Below are 25,600 nucleotides of genomic sequence, written 5' to 3'. Positions count from 1 at the left end.
GTTTCAAAGAAAGTATCACAAAGTGAAAGGTTTTCTGTTAGAAAAAACAAGGACGAGATGAAAGTGTACGACCGATCGCGAACAGTACTATGACGAACACAATATTTTCGAGTTCACAAGTGCGTTTACCGAAAATAGAGCTTCCTACGTTTAGTGGTGATATTACGCAATGGATGAGTTTTAAGGATCGTTTCGAATCGATGGTGCACGAGGTAGTGGAGTTGTCTGAAGTTATGAAGCTGCAATATTTACTGGCGTCGCTGAGAGGAGATGTAGCTCGACAATTTGAACATGTTCAACTTGTGGGGGAGAACTATTCGAGTACATGGAAGGCGCTTTTGAAGCGTTTCGATGATGAAAAGAAGCTGAAGCGCGAGTATTTTAAGGCGCTCATGGATCTTCAACCAATGGCAGCAGCAACACCCGAAGAGTTGACTCGAATCGTGAATGAATCTCGACGGTTGGTGCGGGGAATGGAACGACTAAAGGAGCCAGTATCAAAATGGGCTACACCTTTAACAAGTCTGGTAAGATGCAAAATTCATCAGGATACGTTAATGGCATACGAAATCTTTGCAGCTGACACGGAAGACAATTTTGATGACCTGATGGAATTCTGTGAAAAGAGGATAAAGATTTTGAACAACACCGTTACCGATGGGACAAACAGAATATCTACAAAAGCAGCTAATGAACCCATTTCAAGTCGTGCAGAGAACAACGGGCAGAGAAAGAAGGGAACGAAACCGAACGCAACTTTAGTATGTGCGAGCCAAGCACACAAAGCCGTTACAAAATGTTGCATTGTATGCCAGGGTGATCATCCAGTAGCAAGGTGTCCATCATTTGAGCGGCTCTCAGGAATAGAACGCCAGGAAGTAGTCAAAAAGAATGCACTATGTTTCAATTGCTTGACCAAAAATCATCGATCTATTTTCTGCCGTTCATCAACAAGATGTGAGAAGTGCAAGGGACGTCATCATATGTTATTATGTAATCGTATTGCCTTTCCAACCCCACCAAGTCGAGAAGAAACTATAAACGCTACAACGCATGTAAAAGCTGCCAAGGAGCAGATGGTCTGGTTGTCGACAGCACGAGTTTTAGTGTGCAATGAACATGGCGAGGAGATGATTGCTAGAGCATTATTAGATCAAGGTTCCCAGTCAAATTTTATCAGTGAGCAATTAGTGCAGCAGTTGAGACTGAGAAAACGACGACTTGCAAGACCATTATCGGGAATCGCAGCAGTAGAAGTAAGGGCTGTATCCGTTGTGACAGCAATCGTCAAGTCACGTGTAGCTGAGTTTGCCGCAACGCTTGATTGTTTGGTACTACCAAAGGTGACATCGGATTTTCCTTTTCGCACGAAAAACACGGAAAGGTGGAATATGCCGGTAGGAGTAACGTTAGCAGATCCAGCATTTTTCCGTAGTGATAAGATTGATATGCTGATTGGAGGAGAGCTGTTTGCTGAGCTGTTACAACAAGGGCAGTTACGTATTGCCCCACATTTGCCTAAGTTACTGGAGACGAGCTTTGGTTGGATAGTCAGCGGTAAAGAAGAGAATCAGCATGATACCAGTATGAGCAACCAGATGGCATGTTCCTGCATCAATGAAGAAGAAGACTTGAGCAGCTTGTTGGAGAAACTGGTGAGTTTGGAAGCTATACCTGAAGATCGAATTCTTTCCAGCGATGACCAGGAATGCGAGAGATGGTACCAAGAATCTACCAAACGAACAGAAGAGGGAAGATACATCGTTCAGCTGCCAAAGGTCAGTGATTTTATGCATAAGATGGGAGATTCACGACCAGTAGCTAAGAAACGGTTTACTGCGTTGGAACGTCGTATGAGGAATGATGCGAATTTGAGCGAAGCATATAAAAGGTTCATGTCTGAGTATTTGGAGTTAGGACATATGAGCAAGGTTTGCATGTATGACGAAGACGAGTTAAAGGAAAATACACCATGTTTTTATCTTCCACATCATGCTGTGTGGAAAGCAGATAGCACTACAACTAAATGCCGAGTGGTGTTTGATGCATCTTGTAAATGCAGGACAGGTTACAGCTTAAATGATCTCCTGTTAGCAGGACCTAGGTTGCAAGAGGACATAGAGCCAATATTACTGCGTTTCAGAATGAAAGCAGTCGCAATGGTTGCAGACATTGAGAAGATGTATAGACAAGTCCTAGTGTCGGAGAGTGACAGAAATCTTCAGCGAATCTTATGGAGGGAAGATAGCAGTCATCCAATTGCCGTTTATCAACTAAACACGGTTACCTATGGAACTACATGCGCTCCATACTTGGCAATACGCACATTAAGGAAGATATTTGAAGACCATGAGAATGAATTTCCAATGGCAAAGACATGGTATGATGACTTTTATGTCGACGATTTGCTGTCCGGAGCAGAAACAGAGGCAGAAGCGATACACATTCGTGATCAAGTGATAGAAATGATGGATCGAGCAGGATTCAAGTTGAGAAAGTGGGCATCCAATCGTGCATCAGCTTTAGACGGATTACCCAATGAAGAGTTGGCTCAACCTGAACAGAAGGAGAGGAGTCTCGATACGAAACCCATAAGCACGTTAGGCTTAACTTGGGACCCAAAGACAGATCGATTGAGGGTACGAGTTCCCTGTGTAGATGTATCGAAGCCACCGACAAAAAGTCAAGTGATGGGAAGTATTGCCAAGATATACGATCCATTAGGTTTTGTGGACCCAATAAAGATGGTGGCAAAACTTTTTATGCAACGGTTGTGGACGTTGAAGGAGGCAGACGGATCAATGTGGCCATGGGACAAGGAGTTACCAGAAGTATTGCAAAAGCAATGGGCAACGTTTTGCAGCCACTTGGGAGAGTTGAATAACGTAAGTGTTCCACGATTTACCAATCCTACGATGAGCGACGATTTACAATACCACATTTTCTGTGATGCATCGGAGAAAGGATATGGGGCATGTGCATATTTGAGGTGCAAGACAGAAGAAATATGTGTGGCTAATCTGCTTGTATCTAAGTCCAAGGTGGCACCTCTCGCGAAACGACTTACAATTGCAAGACTGGAACTTTGTGCAGCATTGTTGGCGAGCAACTTATACAATTTTATTAGAAAAGCAAGATTGCCGGAAGCACCATGCTATCTGTGGACGGATTCGATGACCACATGGTATTGGATCACCTCACCTCATCAAGGTTGGAAAACGTTTGTGGCAAATAGGACGGCCAAAATCCAATCTCTTACTAACGGATGCCAGTGGAGGCATGTCCCAGGCATTGAAAATCCCGCAGACTTGGTATCGAGAGGATGTCAGCCAGCAGCCTTAGTGGAGTGCCAGCTATGGTGGTCGGGGCCATCGTGGTTAGTAAAAAATGAAGATGAGTGGCCAAGATCAGCATTTACTAAACCAGCAGAGGCGACAGGAGAAGAGAAGACAACAGCTGCATTGGTGTCAACCGAAGTTCAGAGTGGTTGGGATGAACTCTTTTCTAAATATTCTACATACAGTAAACTTCGTCGAGTTGTTGGATACTGCGTACGGTTTTTAGACAACGTAAGGGGAGGCTCCAAAACGAAGAAGAGAGGGCTTGTGATTGAACGTCTCACTAGCGAGGAAATACAAAGGTCAGAAAAGATGCTGTGTAGAATGGCACAAATGGATGGATTTGCCCAAGAGATGAAGGAGTTGAAGGCTGGAAGGGGAGTGGCCCGTTCCTCAGCAGTACGAGTATGTGATCCATGGATTGATGAGGAAGGTCTGATGCGCGTGAATGGCAGACTACGGCATGCGGAAACAAGCCATTCGATGAAGTACCCGATAATCATTCCGAAAGGACATATGTTGGCGAAATTGCTGGCATACTATTGCCACATAAAGTATCATCATGCAGGCCCACAAATGATGCTATCTACATTGCGTCAGGAATTTTGGATCATCGGTGCAAGGTCAGTGGTCAAGACGATTTATAATCGGTGCATTAGATGTTTTAGGTGCAACCCGAAATCTACTGAACAACCGATGGGAGATTTGCCGAAATGTAGAGTTTCCCAAGCAAAGCCGTTTGCAGTATCTGGTGTCGACTATTGTGGTCCAGTTTTCTTGAAGGAGAGCCATCGGCGAGCAGCTCCAGTGAAGGCGTTTATTGCAGTGTTTGTGTGTTTTGTTACACGCGCAGTGCACCTGGAATTGGTGTCCGACCTAAGCACACCAGCGTTTCTGGCAGCATTACGGAGATTTATCGCTAGAAGAGGAACTGTAACGGAAATTCATTCTGACAATGGTACCAACTTCAAGGGAGCAGCGAATGAGTTGAACAAGTTGTATGAGCTCTTCAACTCTACTGATCATCAGCAAAGTATTTGGACCTGGACAGCTGAACAGCAGATCAGATGGAAGTTTATCCCGCCTCGCGCGCCACACTTTGGAGGCTTATGGGAAGCAGCAGTGAAATCAATGAAGCGTCATTTACTGCGTGTGTTGGGCACATCATCGGTGTCACACGAAGACATGGTGACACTATTGGCCGAGATTGAGTCTTGTTTGAATTCCCGTCCGATTTCACCATTGTCGGACAGTCCAAATGATTATGAAGTACTAACGCCAGGTCATTTTCTCACAGGTTCAAATATGCAACATTTAGCGGAAGTAGACGTAAAAAACATCCCCGAGAACCGCTTGAACCATTGGAGACACGTTCAACATCGACTACAGCATTTTTGGAAGCGTTGGCATGTGGAATATCTTCAACAGCTGCAGACTAGACCCAAATGGAGAGGCCCAGTACGACTGATCTGTCCTGGAATGATGGTAATCGTACGAGAAGATAATGTGCCACCGCTAAAATGGCCATTAGCGAGAATAATCGATGTACACCCAGGACCAGACGGCACCGTAAGAGTAGTCACGTTGCGTACACCACAAGCAAAAGAACTAAAGAGGCCAGTTAGTAGAGTTTGCGTACTACCATTGGAAGACAATGAACTTTATACGATGAAAGGAAACACATGAACTGAGGCGACAATCTCGTGTGACAGTTTTTTTTGTCGAGTTAAACATTTGGTTAGTTTTTGTCGAGTTAAGGTTTTTTTAATAAAATATTATCTATTGTATTATATGAAGTATTATGAATTGTGAAGCATGTTGCATGAAATCGAATGTGGCTTATAAATAGCACAGTTTTTGATCATAGAAGTGAAGTACTTAAGGGATTGAATTATGTTGACGTGAATTGTAAAATTTTCAATTTTGGTGGTCGGGAAATGTTAGCGCCTAGAGGTATGCAGAAAGGTAATAGCATACAAGTAGCCATAATTTTAGTCCATAACGATTAGAGTTAGTTAGTGTTAGTGAGAACGTGTATCGATCTGATGAAATAAATGTTAGAGTCTTAGTTGAACCACGGTCGAGAACACATCGGTTTCTTTTGATTGAGCTATTGAACAGATGATTTGATGCATCAAATGTGAGTAGCCATAGTATTTTTTCATTTTACATTATGTTTGACTTGCAGAATATCCCTTACATAAGCAAGACATATTTTATTTACTGAATAGATTATATTACTAGCTTGTATTAGAGGGTTTTCCGTGATTTATTGGCTGTTTGCTGTGATTGTTCGTCTCCGTCTCTCAATTCATTCACCATTTTCCATAAAGTTTTGGATCGATTTCACGATTTATTAGAATCGTTCTATTGATCATCAATACAATTGATAAAAAAATATGAGTAACGACCATTACATTGTAAGAAGGCACCAAAAAACTTCAGGAAGCATCCAAAAGTTTTAAGAAAACAAACAAAAAACTTTGGAAAATCCTGAGTCAGTCTGTTAAATCAGAATAAATGTGGCATAGACACTTTAATTTTTATGATTTTTTCAATTTAATGCTTTCATTTCCGTGTCCAGCTTTTAAGATTTACTTAGCATATGCTGTTAATATATTATTATTATTATTTTACTATCAACACTCGGTCACCACGGTTTTGCTGGCGTTGGTATAAGATTTACGTCTGCCTTGATGTATGGCGAGGTACGAGGAAACTAAGTTTTTCAAGAATGGATGATGCATCATTTGTGTTTAATAATAAACCTGCAATGAAACTAGCCTGAGTATTTCTACGCCTAACTCACAACTTCTCGAGGTCTAGTAGTAAACAGCATGCTGAGTAGGGTGGTTATTAATTGTATGATTCCAAGCTAATAGCACATTGTTTCTGCTTGAGTTGCAGGTTTAAGTTTCTACCAAAGCAGCTGCCCCTATTTAAAACTATATTTTTTTATTATCAAATCGTACAAAAACACCTCAGAATGTAGCTTCGGAAACGTCTAGGAAAGTAAATTTTATCTTAATATCATTTAAAACGTATTAAATGTTACATCTTAAAAGTATGAGTTCAGTCCATAATAACTATCTTTTTAAACTTCATCCATTTGATAAATTACCTTTCTACTTCATTGCAAAGAGAAGTTGTTTACATTTTGTATTGAAAAGCTGCAAAGCACACAACACACACACACACACACCCCGAGGCAAAGACCTGTAGCCCATGCTACAGGCTTTTGCTAACCCCTTTTCCGCACCACCCAGCTGCTGCCACCTTGAGCAATGGTGAACATGTGAAGCCGGATATCGTTCACTGACCCGCTCGACCGGAAACCGAACCAGCCTGACTTTGATGTTCGTCCGGCTCTAATCGTCCTTGACAATGGACGGCCCCGGCCCCGGCTTCATCCAATTACTGAAGTGGCAAACATTAGGTCATCCATGCTGCACAGCCATCACACGCCATTAACAAAACATAATCCGAGCGCTTCGTGCGTCGTCCGTCCGGTTGCAGCCACCCGAACGACCCCACCCCATGCAGTGTACGTGGAGGGAAACGTAAGCGTAAGCAGCATCCCGGACAAAGCTGATGGGAATTTCATAGTGCGTCCGGTACGCCGGTAGGCCCGGCATTCGGTTCACACTGAGCCCTGCTTCCTGACAGCACTGTTTCCGGTTGTGTGCTTGTATTTCGGGTGCGTCTGTATCGCAGGCAGAGGCTGTGGATCCCGGGGAACGGGACAAACAAAAAATTTCCCCCAAGAGAGGAAAAATAACACAAAAGGAAAACACAGAGTGCAGAGTGGGAGTGCAGAAAGGGATCGGCCGTGTGGTTCGGTCTATGAGGATGCCATTTTGACTTCGGTGTCGGGTTTTGGGGGGTTTGGAAAAGTAAAGAAAAGGCACAGATGGGAACTTGAGAGTGGTCTTCCGGTGCTTGGGCAAGTAACGGGACCGCTCGGTAAACGTTGCCACGTTGGCTGGCAGCCGTGGATTGAATTCTCAAAGGCACCTTCCGCTCGTTGATGGCTGCTGGCAGCCCGGTGGCAGGCCATTGCTTTGCAGCAGCTGGCCGAGCGGCTGGAACATGAACGGCATACAAAAGCATGCTTCCGTGCATGTGGATGGGTGGGATAATTTTTGACCAGCCGGCCACTGCCCGCCACTGGCTCATTGTAAGTCCAACTGGTTGGAAAATGTTTCACTCATTCGCAGCTACTCCAGGCACTTCAGCGCACGGTGCGTTGTTTGAATAGCGTCTGTTTTTCTTGGGCCGTTGCTCACTTTTTGACACATTCCCCTGCTGCACGCCGGGAGAGTCGAAAAATCAAACAATGGACGAAAGTCGTCACAAACCACCAGGCGTCTCCACCGGGCGTCTCGAGTGTGCTTTAAGCGAAGCGAGGTTAAAGCCTCGCTGGTTGAAGTAATTGTTATACCAGATTATGCCATGTTTTCTGTTGTTAAATAACACATTTATAACTTCACTTTCTGGCACACTCTGTAAGTGGGCAAAGTGTTCTCGCCTCAGCAGTCTCAGCAGTTTGCTCCCTCGTTTAACTTTTAAAGCTGCCGCTTACATGCCGTCCGGCCTCCCGTTCGGTCCGTTCTAGGCCGTACCGCTCCAAACGGCCCGGATCGTTAGCCGGGCGGTAAAATGTGCTACTAGAAACGTATAGAAACTTTGCTAACCACATTACCATTTCGCACCAATCTCGTCCGCCAGCTGTACCTCCTGCAGCTTCGCTTCAACGTGCGCAAAACATGATCTCTGCCAGCACGCGTCAAGCGCATCGGTTGGCACTTGGGCTTCGATTGGCCGTGTCTGTGATTAAACGAGGCCTGCCTGAGTAAACTTTGACGCTTGACGTGACCGCTCGTTTGGCTGATAGCAAATGGGTTTTCCTGTTCGGTCCCGAAACGGTAATTATAATCGTAGCGTAATGCTTGAACATCTTCTTGGGGAAGCAAAACTATCTGAGTATGTTAAAGTGAGGACCAAAAGTTAAGCAATGAGTGAGCGGTGGCCTGTTGCCATTTTTAATTAAACATGTTATAACATATTAAAGTGTGTGCTCTCTTAAAATTAGGGAGAACCTGCATATCGATTGCCTCTCTCATGAAACATTCAACTGGTATGATTTTCGAAGAAGAGGAATCAGTGCGTGTAGGAATAAATACCCTTCGTGCGAAACTATCTTTCTACCCGTATTGTTTTATACGGGGGAAAAAAATCTTCTCACCATATTCGAGAACGGTAAGCAAATGGTGGATGCCCGTGGGATCCACACGCAGCTGCACAGCAGGCTTGGGCCCGCAGCTCGATAATGGTTGTTGTCCTCCGCAGGGAAATCAGGCTAAAACAAAGAGTTCAATAAAGGCTCATAATGGAGTTGTGCTCTGCAGAAAGGGGCAGGCCGAAATGGTTGTTGTGATAGTTTCTGGCGCGAAGCGTAGTACCACTGCGCAAGACTTTTGTTCGATGTTTGATAATTATGATGTAATTAACCGGAACAATGAGTCGAGTTGCGGGAGGGGCATTTGGGTATGGTTATTGTGATACAGAGCATCAAATTGAGGAAGAAACAATATGGCGCTGGCAGAGAAGTGTCAGTGTATTCAGGGCGGGAACGATGGTAGACTCTTGGGAGCATTCAAGATGAAAGTGATTCGGGGAAAATGGTTCATCAATAATGAGAGCATTTGCTAGATTAAAGTTGTGAGTTGGTAGAACGTTCTCAAAGATTTCTTGGAGAGAAAAATAGATAATTTAATATAATTAATTAAGTTAAAAATTGTTTGTTGGGCTTCAGGAACGTTGTTGTTTCTTTATAAAATCAACTTTTCTTACGCTTCAATTGCAATTATGATGAATTGTTTTTGTTTGATGAAGCTTAAATATGCTAATTGTAACAAATAATTAACCATATTGATCCATAATGAATAGCAATGGAGACGCCTAGTACTTTATAAAATATGGTATATCAAACATATTCTGAAAACATCCTCAATTGGTTAACTATAAAACATTGATTCATCTTCACTTCCAACATTATTCAAAAATCCATTTATTTGTTTATATAAATTAATGATTAAAGTCTACTGGAATAGAAAATCCCTTTCACCATCGCTATGCAGTTCTCACCTTCTGCGCGAGCAGCCGCAACTGGCAAAGTTGGGAAAATAAATTAATTTAAATTATTTCCACACCACTAGAAATCATAAAACAAATAATCACCAAAGAAGCGTCGTGCTGCTCGAGCCACCCCACCGCGGACGAGCGTCATGCAATGTGGTTGGCAAAATTTGCGCCACCCTGAGCGCTCGGCATCATTTACTGTGCTCGCGTGTGTGTATGTGGCTGTTTGTGTGGGTGTTGCAGCGTTCCAGGAGATGTTTTGTTTTGCTCGTTCTTTCTACCATCCCTTTTGCAGGCAGCGGTATCACACCACATGATGCCGACGTTTTGAAAATGTTTTCCCCGTGCTGCTTCGTGCTGTTGCTCCGTAGAACTCGCTGGTAGGATTGGCGCCAGAATACGAAAAGAAATCTTTGTTTGATTAAGCTTTGTAAATATGTGCAAAATGTGCTTCCCAGGGTGGCTTCATTGGATTTTGTTGATGAGGAGAAAATTTAGCCACAAGTGTGTGTATGCTCGTTTGCTTCCCCGTTGACGGTAAAAACGGCACATCATATAGTACTGGGAAAATGGGGAAAAAGGGAAGCTAAATGAGTATTTTGATATGGTAAGGTTGGTGCAAAAAATATGGACACACACACACACACACACACACACACACACACACACACACACACACACACACACACACACACACACACACACACACACACACACACACATACAAAACGAGGAGCGCATCATGACTCGATCTTGCGAGATGAAATCTCCTACCGCTGTTCGGCGGTCCAAGGTGTTAAGCAGAATAGCACAGTGAGGGGTGAGTTTTCCTTTTTTTCTGAAGGGTTACACAGGCCTCCATGACGATTCCGCTCAGTGACTGGTGGATTATGAAAATGAGACACTTTAGCATTATTGTGCGCTTTTCATTCATCCACTCGATTCACAAAACCGGTAGCTGAAGTGGACCGAAGCTTTATGGAACCGTACCATCGCACAGTTGATCCGGTAGGCTGGAGGGTCGTGCTCGCGCTTTGATGAGCTGCGGGTGGTAATGCGTGCGCGTTACAACACTGGAGAACATAATCTGTTGATGATTTATTTGCTTTTAATTCCCTCCTTCATGCGATGTGTGCAGCAAATGTGGGTAAAGATTTTTCGCAGAAATAATAACGCTATAATGCTTTTTCAGCACCGAACGACAGCATTGGGACGGGAAGTGTTATTATGCCACGTTCAAGCAGACAGAAGAAGCAGTTAATATTGTAGCTCATTGTGTTGGTTTCCCATTTAAAATGTTGAGTGTGGATTAATATCGGTCGATTGTTGTAGTTATTGTGTATGTTTACTGAGGGCTTGGTTATGAATGTTTTGTTTATGTTATTGTAAGACACATGCAAGTGTAGGTGTTTTCAAAGAATTTTATGATAGATTCATGTCAATCTGTGACGATTGAGGGCAATGGATTCAAAGCTTTTATAAAACCAAAAATAGATTATACTTTATGATTATGGCATAACATTACTCCACAATAAGAAAATTGGTTGTGCTATTGTAACAATAAAGTGATTATGAAGACGATTACAGGAACTATGCTTCTGAAGGATATATAGCTATAAAAGCCAAATTGTGTTCAATTAATAATTAAATAACTTGTGAGGAACATTCTTTCACCATAAACGTTGTAACAACCTAATGCTGCAAACAAATTACGGTCAATTGATTTTACATATCATCCGGTCAGTAATGTTTCATTAATGAAATTTGCTTTTCCTTACTTGCACATTTCTGTGAAACGCTTATCGTCTTGCAGCAAATCTACCGATCGCTAGTGACTTCCATTACATCGCCTAGCACTAATTGTTTATGCACTCGCGTAGCGGCATCAGCATTAAAATGCAATATTAGCGAACGAACAAACGAAAAAAATACCTCCTTCCTACCTTACATTTGTGCCACTCTGACGGGACTGACTAGTGTAGTCGTTTGCGTGCATGTTTTCAGCGGGCTGGTTTTTTTCGGTTTTATTCTCATTTTGCTTTGGTTTGGTGCTGAATTTCAAGTGCTGCTTCGGTAATCGTTTCCCAGTGGAAAATGGCCAGGCTTCCTGTGCTTTGTTGAAACGATTGTGCAGTAAAGGAAGTGCTTGTCTGTCGGTTTCCGAAACATGGTTTAAAACAAGACTTGCCTGCGGTTAGGTACGCTGCCGCTGCTTTAATGTTGATGATATGCATGGAAACCGGCAGAGTGGTACGATTTGGAAGGAGTGAAAAAAATGGCAAAGTTCATTTGTGCAACATTGTTGAGGCAAGTATTTCTATTACATGAGTATTGTATTGTGTATTTGTTGAACATTGGCAGTATTTAAGGGACAGTATGGTCTGATTTTTATTCAAATTTAACTGATACTTTATATAAAAAGAGAATGCAGCCGTTCGATATCTCCATATTAAAGGTATCGCAACTAACCTGTCGTACAAAAATCATAGCTCACGAAAGTATATTACTGCGTGCGTATCAGAATAGCAAGGACAAGTTTTGGCATCGCTAGCTTAAAGTCACCACCGTCATCCGGGAGCTAGAAAACGGTGCTAAAACATCTCTAATAAATTGAATTACCACCTCACCGACCGAAAGCCCGACGCTATACTACTGCGACTGCATTCTACTTCATCGCATTCAGCGAGGACCAAATTCCACGTATGGTCGGTCGGACGGTTGGTCGGTTTCGCCAAACGGTGACGGCGTGACTGTGACAAAAACTTACCGCATCGCACTGACAGTGGCTCATAGAGAATGATTAGGTTCAATTTCCTCAATTTCCAACCCCGGTAAGGATAATGGAAAACTTTTGCTTGTATGTGTGTGTGTGTGTGTGTGTGGCGTTGCTCCAAGCGTCGCTTAATGTTTCGTAGGTTGTGCCTTCCTTTTACTTTTCATTTTGTGTTGGCACAGCGAGTGCTGTGGATGAAAAGTCATTTCTGTACTGCCGATGCGTACTGCGAGACATTGAATCGTTGTAGAGACATATTCACGACACGTGAGGAGTGTGAAACTGATTTAAGTTTTTATTGCGATCTATTGTTTTCACATCATGTGGAACATTTGGGTAAGATTTTGTGCAACGGTCGGAGGAATGAAATCGATAACGTGTAGTAAAGTCAACTCATTGGACATGTATTTCAATAAAAGAAAAGACAAGAAGATTTTATGTTTAATTTATCAATTGAACTGTACTGATTTAGCTGATTTAAGAAGATGTAATTATGTCGATTGATTTAGATAATATTACAGGATTTAGATTTAGATAATATCAAAGGGTTTCGAATGTTTCGGTTTCAAATATCAAGTCACTTGGAAAACCCAGTACAATGCGTTTTTCTTTTGCAGTCCTAATTGAGCTATACGTTTATTCATCAGTCACATATAGTTAAGCCTAGGAGAGTCTTGTTTGGCACAACAACAACGGTTATTGGGTCAAAAATGTGTGTATTTTTATAGTATACCAAAGAATTCCTGAGCTGTTGAAGCTTTTTTTGTTTCGCTTATAAAAGTAAAGCTAACAACAAATACAGGACATTCAAATTATAGCATTTCTCAATAAAATTTACAGGATTTTACAGCGGTTATCATAGTTTTGTGGCGCTACCTGGAGGCTTTCTTATGGGAAGTGAACTTCATATGATAGAAGTTGGTGTAGCAACCTTGGTAACTACGATAGAGGTCGTCGAAGGCGTTGATAAAGGCGGTCGTATTCGTAGTCGTGTACCGTGAAGAAGGAGAAAACGTAAGAGAACGCTGATCGTGAAAATAAAAAGAGGACAAGATGGATGAAGGAGCTAAAAGGTAACTGCAGCAAAAACAGGAAGGAGATTCTGGTGTGGGTGCTTGAGACTAGAAAAGAAGTATAGAAGTTATAAAATAAAAGTTGAGAGGTATTGAAGAGCCTAAAGTTTATTGGATGTAGTATTTTTTATGTAAAGTTTTAATCTTTTCATTGGACTCTAAGGCATACTGTTTGGATAGGCTTCTTGGAAATTCCTATAGGAATTGTCCAACAAGGGTGCTATAGAGTCCAATTTCCGTTTCATTAGGTTCATTTCACACAGGAAAGAGTCAATAAAGTATCCCACAGCTATGATAACTCCTGGAAAACCCTGTATACACTAGGGATCAACAATAAGTCAATCCAATAACAAGTTTTTGCTGGATGTGTGAAGAGAAATAATTCTTCTTTTATTATAACCTGATGTTGATATAAGACTCCCCACAGCTGTCGTAATTACTTCAAAGTTAGAAAAAAATCAAAAAGCGTGAAAACAAACATCAAGTAAAAGCGACTGAAACGATGATTACATGCTTGAATTGCAAAAAAACTCATTTGTTTAAAATTTTCCCAATTTTCTCTCATACCGGTGGAAACTTTTCGGCAAAATGTGATGCAAAAACTGTGCGAAACACGATAGAATAAAAACCTCCTTTGATGATGTGTTGTGCCACTTACGATAACGATAACCACCTTGTGCCGTCTGCCCGCTCCCTCAGATGACTTGGCAACTCACGTGCGTAATTAGCGTCAACACACGTACGCACCCACTCACGCACTCCCAGCCCGACTGTCATACCCGCACCGCACAAACAAAAACACCTTGCGATAACCCTTTTTCCCACAGACGCATAAATTAATCCATATGCCAACGAGAGATTAACTTCTTCCAGAAGCAGGCCCCAGCACACAGGTGAAGTCAGGTGTTTAGGCAGCCGGCTGGCTCACCCTACCCACGGTTCCGTTTTCGCCCATCCGGTCGAGTTGGGTTTCTATCGGACGGAGCGGTCTGAACTTACCGTGTACTCGCCAGAACCTGTCTGTTGTTCATCAGAGCAGATGTCCTTCCCCTCTTGCATCACCGTCGGCAACGGACGGGCGAAGCACGAACAGAACGCAACGGCAGGCGTTCGGTAGACAAACATGTTTATTAAGCAAATCTACCATCTGAAATTAAATTGATAATAGGAAAACATAGGCTTTGCATCTTCCTGGTTTCGGGACACACCGAAGCGTAAGCTTTCGGTGGAAGCAAATGAACCGAACGATAAGCACCGGGTTGGGTTTGGGGGGGGGGGGGGTTGCGTGATCCGTGAAAGGGAGTGGGTACGGTGTCTAGCGTTGGAGTGTGATGTTTAGGGAAGAGATTTGTCACGTTACGAGCAGCGGTAGACCGTGTTAATTAGCTTCCCGAGCATCCGTCGGGTGTATTGGCGATGATCAGCGGAAGAACGGAGAGCCAAAGGTGCGTGCGTGTGTGTGTGTGTGGTGTTAATTTAGGGTTGATGAGGTTGGTGATGAGCTGGCTGTCGTGCGATACGGTCGTCAAATCGTATGTTATGACAGCTTTGATAGTTTTTCCATTTGCCTTGAGCGTTGTGATAAGGAGCGGAAGCTCGCACGCCGAAAACTATCACCGCTGCGAGCGAAACGGAAGGAGCGCTTACAATCGCTGGCTAAGAAAAACAAACCCACAGTTCCCGGGAACCACGTCTGGGACTAGGGAGGTCCTAGAAACAATTATTTTCATAAAAGCGGAGGCTCGGCGTGGCGTCGGCAAAGGTCGATCTGACGTTGAAATTGGCATAAATTATGTCTAATCTTGCCACTCAAAGCTGTTAATCTCTTCATCAGCAAAAGACCGCGACCGAAAGTCTTCGCAAGCCGCCCGTTTGTGGATGGAGCAGTACGGCCGGATGAAGTTGGCAAATCGGGCAAAGAAAGTTGCTCTCTCAAAATCATCGGCAAAAGTTGTGCCCCAAAATGTGGCAGCAAAGGTGGAAATGATAAAGAAAAAAAAAAAAACTTTTGCCTTTTCCACTTCGGTTGCGCGTTTTTGCTCGGTGGTGAAAAATCAACAGCTTTTACAGCACGTGTACAAGCGCGAGGCAAGCGCGGGGCAGTTGGCGTGAAAATTAGTGAATTGTTTGTGAAGTTGGAGACGGGCGAGCGAGTTGACGCGAGATGGTAAATTGGAAAGATTGATGTTGTAAGGGGATGCAGGTGGCGGGAGACAGAGGGATAGAGAGTGAGAGGCAAAAAAGCAACGGAAGAATGTTGAAGGACCAACGTCTTAGATCGTGGTCTGAGATGCCGAGACGGAGCGGGCATTAAATTATGCAAAGCACGGTGGCTTAATGCGATTATCCTGGAACAGGTTGATTAATTCATAGCAATATGAGGCCGCACTGCTTTAGACGGCTTCCCCCGAATGGCTTTGTTAGTCGCAATTGCGCATTTGCTCACATTATCAGTTGTTTATTTGTGTAATGAACAGGTATGAAGTGGTTGTGGTCCATAAGGAATGAGCGATTATGTTGAGTAAAAGACGTTTTCTTTCTGACGGTTAGAAAATAGTAGAAATAAAAATAGCACTAATTGTCGAAATAGACAATATATTTTTTCGGAGTAGTGGTCCTGTGGTATAGTCATCAGCTGGTAAGACTTCAAATGCTAGTCGTGGTTTGAAGCCTCGTATCCCCACGTAGCAAGGACTGACTGCTGCGTGATACTACAGGGTGAGATAAAAAAAAAACAACAAACTTCTATTTGTTCAGACTGTTATTATTTCTGAACCGTAAAAATTATTCCAGTGACAGCTCAGTATGTTGTTTATAAGTACACAAGAGCATTTTACACAAAATTAGTTTGACTCATAATATCCCAAGAGTTGGAGGGAGCTCTGAAGCCCTGGACACGCAAACATTTTAGCCGCAGGCTCTAGATATTCCAACAGAACTCATCGCACTCAGCACGCGCCACCCAAACATGGTGACGGAACGAGGTTCCTCGCTTCATTTACTTCGCACAATGGTCAGCAAAAAGAACCAGACGCCATTCCTTGAACTATTGTGTCTGGGGTATTTTGGACAGTAACGTTAGCACTAAAAAATATCAAAGTGTCGACCCTCTCAAGCTAGTGCTTCACCGAGAATGGGCCAAAATACCGTAGAGCCAGTTTCAAGCAGCGTGCGAAGGCTTCATCGACGGAAGGCCATAACTAGTACCAAAGGTAGACAGTTTGTAAAAACATAAGTTTATTCTGAATTTTGATATTTCAAAAAAAAATTGCTTACTCAGAAAAAAATTAAACATAAAAAATAAATATGAAGTTTTACTATGTTGCAGTTTCAAAATCGTTATAAGGCCCTTCTCCCTACAAATGGCAAAGCTTTTGTAAACATAAATTGTTTGCTAGCTAGCTATGGACACTGCACAGAATATACCATAGCATCATCTAATTTTGATTTGGATCGTAATTGATAGCCGCATGTATAAAAGTAATAAAATATTATATATTTACACGTGCTACTTTATGTATCAATCCTTGCTTTCATAAGTCATACAAAATCATCAATCTTTCAGTTACAAAATGTTCCTGAACAAAACAAATCTAAATATCAATTAAGGGATGGGACATTCAATGCAAAAAAATTGGTTACTTTTACGAGTTAGCGTAGGAAATTTACACGATTGCTTCGGGATCTGCAGGTTGTATTATTCTGTTGATTCGGCTCATGTCTTAAGCTCGTGTGTAGCATACAGACGCCATCAGGAGACAAGTTCTCTTACAATAATATTACTTAATGAGACTTATTGATAAATTATGGACATCCTTACTCTCTACTTGTATATCTTGTGTCTATTGATCAGATGGTCCTGATCAGCAATATGTTTAAAAATATAAATTGTAAAACCAAAAAACTGCGTGTTAAAACATGCCAGTTTTGCGCCAACGAGTAAAAAAAAAAACAAAAAAATAATCATTCGTTTTTCTCTAAATACCAGCAGGAAATACTTTACCCATTACATTCAACTAGAAAATGCCATGCAAAAAAAACAAATCTTTCTAAAAAGAAAAAAAAAACCCTCCTAGTGAACGGCTTCCGTCAACTTGTTGTGCACCAAACAATAGACTTCTTGCTGTTCATTTCGCTGGCATATGACACGCTTATCTTGCCCAGGACACCCCAGTACACATGCAAACACACAGCCACGTTCCACATTACGGCACATGCACTGTGCATTGTCCGATCCTCGTGTACTCTCCGGTGTGTTTCGAAAAATCGTTCCCAGCAGACATAGGGGCTGGGCGCCTTCTCCACCTTGCTCCCAACAGCTTTCTAACTCATCATGCCCGATTTCAAAATCACTCACTCACGTATGATTGATGGGGTCTGGGTCGGTGAGTATGGACGGTTTCTTTTTTCCCTTCCTCGCTCTTTTCATTATTCACCGAACGGCGGAGGAAAAAATCTGTTTCCAGTCGTTACGGTATCTGGTCGCTTTCCGGTCTGCCAACCGCCGGGTTGTCGGTGCAACGTTTTGATGATGCTTGGTTCACCTGTTTTTTTGAACTGTTTTCAAGCGAGCTCCTCTTTGACGAGCTAGGTTATTTTAGACGAGCTTCTATTTTGAGCTACGGCTGAAGGGTCAACCGGCTAATCAGTTTGCTCCGGCAGGACAGGATGCTTGAGCTGAGCTGTCAAAAGAGCGAGGTGAGTTCGTCAGCGAATCAGGGGAATGCTGCAAATTAAACACAACGCCCTGTAGAAGTGTATTTGAATGATTCGGTTCGGGATGGCCTCTGGATATGGTTATTAAAACATTCAGCGGCAGCCATTTTTTCTCTCTCTCACACATACGTGCGTGGTTTGAAAATGTGTGCAATGGCTAGGAAAAATGGCCGATAAAGTGGAGCGAGTGTATCACTTTGTGCTTTGGAGTCAAAGCTCACAGACAGCAGGCACAAGGTTTGGCTGTTGATATTGTTTTTCGACTCAATTTTGGTTATGCCGTGACTCGTCTCGTGCTGCACTCCTATTCAGTTATCTCCCGTTTGGAGCTGTAAAAACTTCACCAACAAAACTGCCTACCGTTTGGAGTTTTTTTTTTCATTCCCACTTTCCCAGCTTCAACGTTTGGCATATGCTTTTTGTGCCTCGGTTCTCCCTCGATGGTGCAATAAATTGCAAACATTCCAAACCACCCGAACCACTCCCCCCCTGGCGGAGACAATTCCGATTGCACGTCAAATGTCATATTCATGAGCGTACGCGCGCGCGCCCCTCGGAGAACGGATTCGGAGACGAGTTCGAGTCGGGCCCGGGGTTTGGCGATTGGCCCTGCGCCAATGTGTCTCTTCATTGGATGTGACGTCGGCTTCCCGTTCCCTGTTCGTTATGGTTGCAGATCAAAGACAGGAAATTGTTTTGTCAAAATGACCCACAAGCGGGTCAGCTTTCATCAACAGTTCATCCGGAGGCCGTTCAAATTCGTCCTGCTCAAATGCGATCCTCTGTCTGTGAAACCGTGACACCGCCACGGTAGAGTGGGTAGGCCATTTCACCACAAATTGAGCTAGTTTTGGCTGGGTGGTTTCCCCCCGAGGGGCCATCCGCCGGGTGCGCTTTGCGTTGGCAGTGGAAATAGCGCGCTCACAAAACCACAATACCGGCCTCAGGACGTAGCGGTCGGGCCCACGTGGAAGCTAAATGGGCAATTTTTCCCGTTTTCCCCTCGATGGTTGTTAGGTCCGGATCCGGTTTCTTTCTTGAACCACCTTTGTGGACACGTTACAAACCGTTGCAAACTTTGCTTTTCCTTGCAAAAGGAAAAAAAACCCTTGGAACGCCAACACGGGTTAGAGGTAGGTTGTAAGAGAGACAGCCTCACGCACGCACGAACTTTTTGTGCCGGTGGTCGATGCCAAAACTTCGCCGTTCGTCAACTTCTGCGGCTTTTGGGGACCCGGCGCGCGTGTCTTCTTGCCCCGCCACCTTCCAAAACAAACATTCCGGCTGAATGGTGGCAAACCTTTCTGGCCCCGTTCCTGTACCGCACCTCGTGCCCGACATTCCCGGTCATGACGAATGGCGTCATAAATATCCGGAGCCCATATTGCAGTAAATGTTCCCGCAGCCTCGAGTATATGGCTGTAACGATCCGGGTTCGGAAAGCTATACGTGGGTCTGCTGCCTATCTGCTGCCTTGCATTCGGGGTACTCGCCTCCTGTCTTCTGGGCTCGGGTAGTTTTCGGTGCAGGTCGTGATGGGTCGCCGCCCGGTGGTGGTAACGTGCGTCACCTTGATATGATAATTTATTCAACTGCTTCGTCTTCGGCTTTTTAAGGGGCAGGAGGAGAGAATACACACTCATAGAAACGAAGAAGCAACCAGGGCGCTTGGGTAGCTTTACCGGGTGCTATAGTTTATTTATGACAGCACATGGTCACACAGGACGAGCTTGTTCGTTCGGTGCGCTTGTTTGCCATTTACTTGTGCCTTTCTTCCTTCCTAGTTCCAGGGGGTGTTTTGGTAAGGTTCTTTGTGAAGTGTTTGTTGTATGTATGTTTTTCCCTCGCTCTATTTCACCCTGTTTAGCCTCTGGTTGTTTTTGTTTTGAGGTAGTGTAGTTTTGTATTTTTTGCTTAATCGTAAGGCAAGTGTATCGCTTACGAGGCGCCTAGCTGGTGTAAGACGAACGACCACCGGTACTAATAATCGATGTCATTCGATGTCTCTGTTTGTTTGCGTACTGCCCTTCGTACTGTTTTGACATGCTCATGCTCGAAAAGAGGGTGATGACTTTTATCCGTTGCCTGATTAGGTTTTTTTTCAGCTCGATAGTTTATTGAAATGGGTTTCCTTTATGCTAGGGCAGTTGCGGTTGTATGATCGACGACAAACGATCTGAACATTATTGGTTTAAGCACAGTACACCGACAAGATTGTTTGTTTTGATAAAAATGTTTCCCCTTCCTTGCCGCTGTACAATCTGATCGATATGCGAGTTGGACAGAGAGAGCGAGGCAGATTGTTAAATGGATCAATTCATCATTCTGTCGGGCCATTTTTCTTCAGTCACTTAAGTGGCCCTCAAAGGACATTATCTTGTTCCGTCGACAAAGCAGAGCACAACAGGAAACATCAAAAGCTGTTTCAATTTGAACGTCAGTGAACGATAATGGAGAGCAAAAAGCTTTCTTTTAATGGCAACGGCCAGTGTGCGGTCCGCGACATAATGACCGCTCTAATTAACACAACAAATCCGTCTCCCAGCCCCTGGAGCAGAAGTGCCGGAAGTTCGTTAGCGATTTCGCACAACAACAACAACGAATGTCCCCAATCAGTGAAATTCCAATTTGTAAAATTACTCTTACTTTCGCTCTCTTTCGATCGCCTTTTCTCATAAGAACCTTCCAACCGTCTTGGAGTTCCTTTTTTCATTCATTTCTCTCGTTCTATCCAATTAATTTATTTCCCTTTCTCGTTCTGCAAGCTGCAGCTTCCCGCCCAAGAGAATGTTCATCAAAAATCATCACCGTAAGGCGTTAATTCTTAACAAGATCGGTAGCTCGAGGTAGCTGTAAACAGCGGTCGAAAAGGAATTGAATAAAATGACGCGTTGCATTTGAAACCTTTCTCGCCTACCCACGCTCCTCTCATCTCTAGCAATGGGAAAATTGGTGGGAAAATCTTCCTTGCAACCGTCGGTGCTCGAAAGGCAGCTCCAGAAGTTTATCGCTTTCAATTAACTAAACACGCTTTTCGTCGTACGGCGTGAAAAAGGTGCGGCCGGTTTTACCTTATCGACGCAAACAAAAAAATTGAGAACGTTTTTGAGAAAAGCTTCCTAAGCTGTCCGCGAGCACACAGCACGATATCCATACTGTCGTGCTCGATTGTTGAGATTGAAGCGTGCTAGTAGCAAAAAAAAATCATGACTAATGGGTCCACTGCTTCCTGCAGGGTAGGAAATGATGGCGAAAAAGCCTTCTTAACGCGAAGCTTGAATTCATTTACAACCGCAAAAATTTCATCAACTTCAGTGAATGAGGCTCGAAACCACACGGCCACGGTTTGCTAACAGCTCGAAAAGATTCCGACCCATTTTTCGTCCCCTCCCCCCCCCCCCCTCTTTCTCCACAGTCTCTGTGTGCGGGTCGGCCGGTGTTCGGGAACCGGTCCCGATGTAAGAAACGCAGCGTAATTCATTATTTACGTTAAATTGTGCTGCTGAATAAATTAAAACGCTCCCTGCCAGCCACCCAGGCAGCCACCGCAGCCGCTGAAGGAGGAGATATGAAACTAGTGCGAAGCGCTTGCTTCTTCGCTTCATGCAATTTGAAGGGGGAGCAAAGGTTCATACTGGCCGTTGGAACCAAACGAGTGCACGAGCACGTAGAGCTTTGCAGGACGGCAAACAAAATGGAAAAGTAGGAAAATAAACGAAAAAAAGAGAGAAAGAGAAAAAAAAGACACCTTCTCGCACGAAAATTGGGTTGACCGAAGTGCAGCAAAGAAACGCGAAGCCCACGCGAAAGGAAAACTTTTTTCCCTTCCTCACTATCCGCCACTGACTTATGCTTATGGGTCCCACCCTCTCGTGGGACGGTAAAAAGAAAGTGAATGATGAGATGATCGACCTTAATCAAATGGAAGCAGAGGCGGGAAGTGCAGTGAGCGAAAAAAGTGGTGCTGGAAACGTTGTACCATCGGTTGTGGTTGCTTTGTATAAATTTCAATTCTTTCTCTTTGTTTTGTTTTTTCTTCTTTGGACTGCCTCCTTCTTGATCTTTAAGCTTGTACTTTGACGATACTTTTCGCTTTCTTTTTTCTGCGACAACGCCCGGCAGCGGGCAAGGGGACTCTCTGCACAGTGGAATGAACTCGAACCACGTTCTTTTTGTTGCATTAACTTTTCGCTAAGTAAAACTTCTTGGAAGTGTAGTATTTACATTACGGGTGACTAGTGCTAGTGGCACTGTAATGAAATTGAGTGCAGGAAGTAGCTTTAATGAAGGGATAATTTTCGCCGGATTTGGGTAGCGTTCCGGCTCGCGGCATGTCTTAATATCCGTTTGTCAGTCGAAACTGATAAAGTTGTGCGCTGTCCGTTTTGTACATGTTTCTCTTTTTTTGTTGCTTGCTTGCTTTTGATCAAGCTAAGCTGCATCAGCTCGCCAGCAGTTCATGGTACGGCAATCGTGTTGAAGGATTTTCGCTTCGGTGCGATGTGCAGGAGGAGGGCGCAGCGGGCAGTGCACAAATGAATATAATAATCATGATTAGAATTATTAAGCTGATTTCATTCTGGTTCAGCGAATGAAACTGATGTGATTTCATCATTATTTTTAATCCGATTGTATTGGATTGCACAGTGATTTAATGGTATGGAATGCGTTTTATTCAAATTCCTTTAGGCTAAATGTTATACAAACAGATACAATTTGTTCAGTTTATGCAATGAATGAAATAGATACAAATGCAACTATGTATTTATTTATTTTTTCTGTTCAATTGATAAATTAATAGTGAGAATTAATGTTTTACAATGAATTTTTTTGCAGTTTTTCCAATACGAATCGATCGATGGTCATGTAAGCGTAACATAAAATAGCTTTTGTCAATGTTGCTAGTATTTATTTGAATTACAACAAACAATCGATTGTTATCATTAAAAAGGGATATTTTACATTGATTTTTTTTTGCTATTTTCATTGCAAAACTGTGAGGCTCTTTTAATGATTGGCGCTAAAGCTTTAAAGTACAGCGGCAATGCCGATCGGTTAGTATGAATATATGATTGATTTTTAGATTCTAGCTTAATTTAAATATCAAATTGTTTTTAGTAACATCAGTTTCAAAATCGACACACAAATAAAATTGTTGGTCAAGCAATATAGCTTTGTATATTAAATCCGTCGTCAACTCGTACGACTTAACAACATGCCCATCATGGGTTCAATCCCCAAATAGACCGCGCCGCCATACGTAGGACTGACTATCCTGCTATGGGGGGAATCAATTAGTCACTGAAAGCTAAACCCACAAGTGGGAACAGGCAGGCCTTGACCGACATCGGTTGTTGAGCCAAAGAAGAAGAATATTAAATCCATTTATGTTTTATTTTGAAAGCACTTATTTTCAATTAAATCAAGCAACAGAGTAAATAGTGTATTAAAACACCATGAATGTATTTAAAAAGTGATAAGATTTTGGGCAAAACAATACAAAAAAGGAGCGTTAAAATGAAGTAAACAGAAAAGAAAATCAGTACACATAATCGTTAACAACGCGCAGCAATAAAGAAGCGCGTGTTATTAATGTCGTTCGCTGATGTACGATATTATCTGCATCATGCATATTTTGTTTACTCACATTTAAAGAGCTTATCGATTTTCTTCAGTGCACAGCATCACAAAAAATACCCCCCACTGGTGCAGTATGCATTGCACTCTCGCTGCAGAATTCATAGAATCTGTACACTTAATTATCATAAAACAAGAAACATTACTCGTGCCATAAAAGTAATAAAATCATACTTTATGTTACCGTACCGGTTTGTTTGGCCTGTACCCTCGGCACTACCCATGTGCTAGGTAGACAGGCAGCCAAAAGGTTCTACTTCTTTCAAAGTTTCTTATTTTTTTTTTGTACTTTTCTTGTTGGTGAGGCTTCTGTTGCTATCTCGTTATGTTTCATCCAGCACACAGCATCTAGCAAACGCTCGTAAGAGGGGACTGCTCGTGCTGCACTTTGCTGCAGCCAGCGAGCAGTAAACGAGCTGCAACTGCTAGCTTTTCGAACGGCAATTCGCAAACGGTGAACCATTTTAGCCAGCGCAATGTTCTGCATTCTCCCTTTATCATCACGTACCGAATGACGCAAATGCACTACGATACGATACGGGAAGAAGCCGAGGTCGAAAGTTTTGACCACAGGGTCTACCGAATGGCACGAGAAGCGAGAAGCGGTTGAATCGTTTGTTTTGTATGCATTTGCTTGCAAGGTGTGATCGGTATCCGTACTGTTGCCTTCCGGCATGCCCTACATACATCGTGGTCGTGCGCTGATGGGACGGGTTTTCGAGGTAAAACTGGGGAAAAGGGGAGGCAACAAAAAATACCTTCACCAACCCCAAACAGCGTTCCGGTTATAAATAATCCATTTTTATTTCGAATGCTGTGAGTCGTTCAACTTAACGGGAGGGGGTACGTCTGCCCACTGGAATGCACAGCACGGTTGGGTTTCGGCTGGCAATTGTATACCGGGAAGAAGCAGAAGGTAGGGAAAGGCAAAAAATGCAAGTGAAGGAGAATTTTTGCTTGACCGAAAATATGCTCATCGATTGCGACGGGTTGGTCAGTCGCGCTTCAGGCCACCGGGAAATGCTAACGAGCGAATGCGGTATGTGTTTGAAGGTTAGAAATGCTTTGCGCCAGCCCGGTGGATGACCACGAGAATATGACATTCCTGACACGAACACAAGCATGTAAAGGTGTTGACCGTGCACTTTTCAATTCAAACATTCCTCAGAAGGAATAGAAGGGACAATAGTAAAGAGCTGTAAGGAAGTTTTGAACAACATTCTTCTTCCCTCACTGGTATTTGTACGATTTAAAGGAATTTATTATTGCAAAAAAAAAAAACGGTGTCACTGTGTGTGTCGCCAGCTATTGGCAAAGCGGAAGAACCATTTTGCCTCATAGGTACTTCAAATCCACTTTCCAACAACGGCACTGTGTACAAAATCTTATTTGAATGTATTTCACCAACCGTAAAAAAGATGCGAGGGTTAGGTGTGGTCTCGCTCGGAAGTAACACTTTCTGCTTTGGCTCTAGCGAAGCAACAAAGCGAAGCAACACACTTACCCACAATAGCGAAACGATGGAAGTAAGCGTCAGAAGTAGTAGTAGAAGAAGAAAAGAACACACACACACACACACCCAGCCAACGGATGCGCACAAAGCAATGAGCTTTAACAAATCCGGAAGCGAATTAGGAACCCTGAATGGAGGCGCCCAGCCGGTGCAGGGCGGCAGGAAAAACCCAATAACATAATGTACGTTCGCTTTTTCTCTCGCTCTTGTTGCGGCAATGGCTGTGGCCGCATAATAGAATCATGACAATGAGTTTTTCCTACACAGCGCCCGTTCGGCACCGGAGTGCCGGATGGGTTATGGGCTGGTCGTCGGGTGGGTATGTAAACACGAAATGCTAACCAGAACGCCCGGCGCACGATGGCCATAACGACATTACGTCTCACTTTGCTAGCCCTGTGTGTGTGTG

General features: G+C 43.3%; 2 protein-coding genes across 4 annotated transcripts in view; both read left to right on the top strand.

Moving 5' to 3' along the window:
- Window positions 1-25,600, top strand: part of LOC120901988 (lachesin) — a 125,291-nt gene that overhangs the window by 27,120 nt on the left and 72,571 nt on the right. The window lies entirely within an intron of this gene.
- On the top strand, window positions 50-5,396 carry LOC120901987. Its single transcript, XM_040310400.1, has 2 exons — window positions 50-1,655; window positions 4,636-5,396. Exons 1-2 carry the CDS (start codon window positions 90-92, stop codon window positions 4,654-4,656), a joined length of 1,587 nt encoding a protein of 528 aa, XP_040166334.1. The 5' UTR covers window positions 50-89; the 3' UTR covers window positions 4,657-5,396.

This window comes from Anopheles arabiensis, chromosome 3, assembly GCF_016920715.1.
Source record: "Anopheles arabiensis isolate DONGOLA chromosome 3, AaraD3, whole genome shotgun sequence".
NCBI lineage: Eukaryota > Metazoa > Arthropoda > Insecta > Diptera > Culicidae > Anopheles > Anopheles arabiensis.
This window is presented reverse-complemented; position numbering and strand designations above follow the sequence as displayed.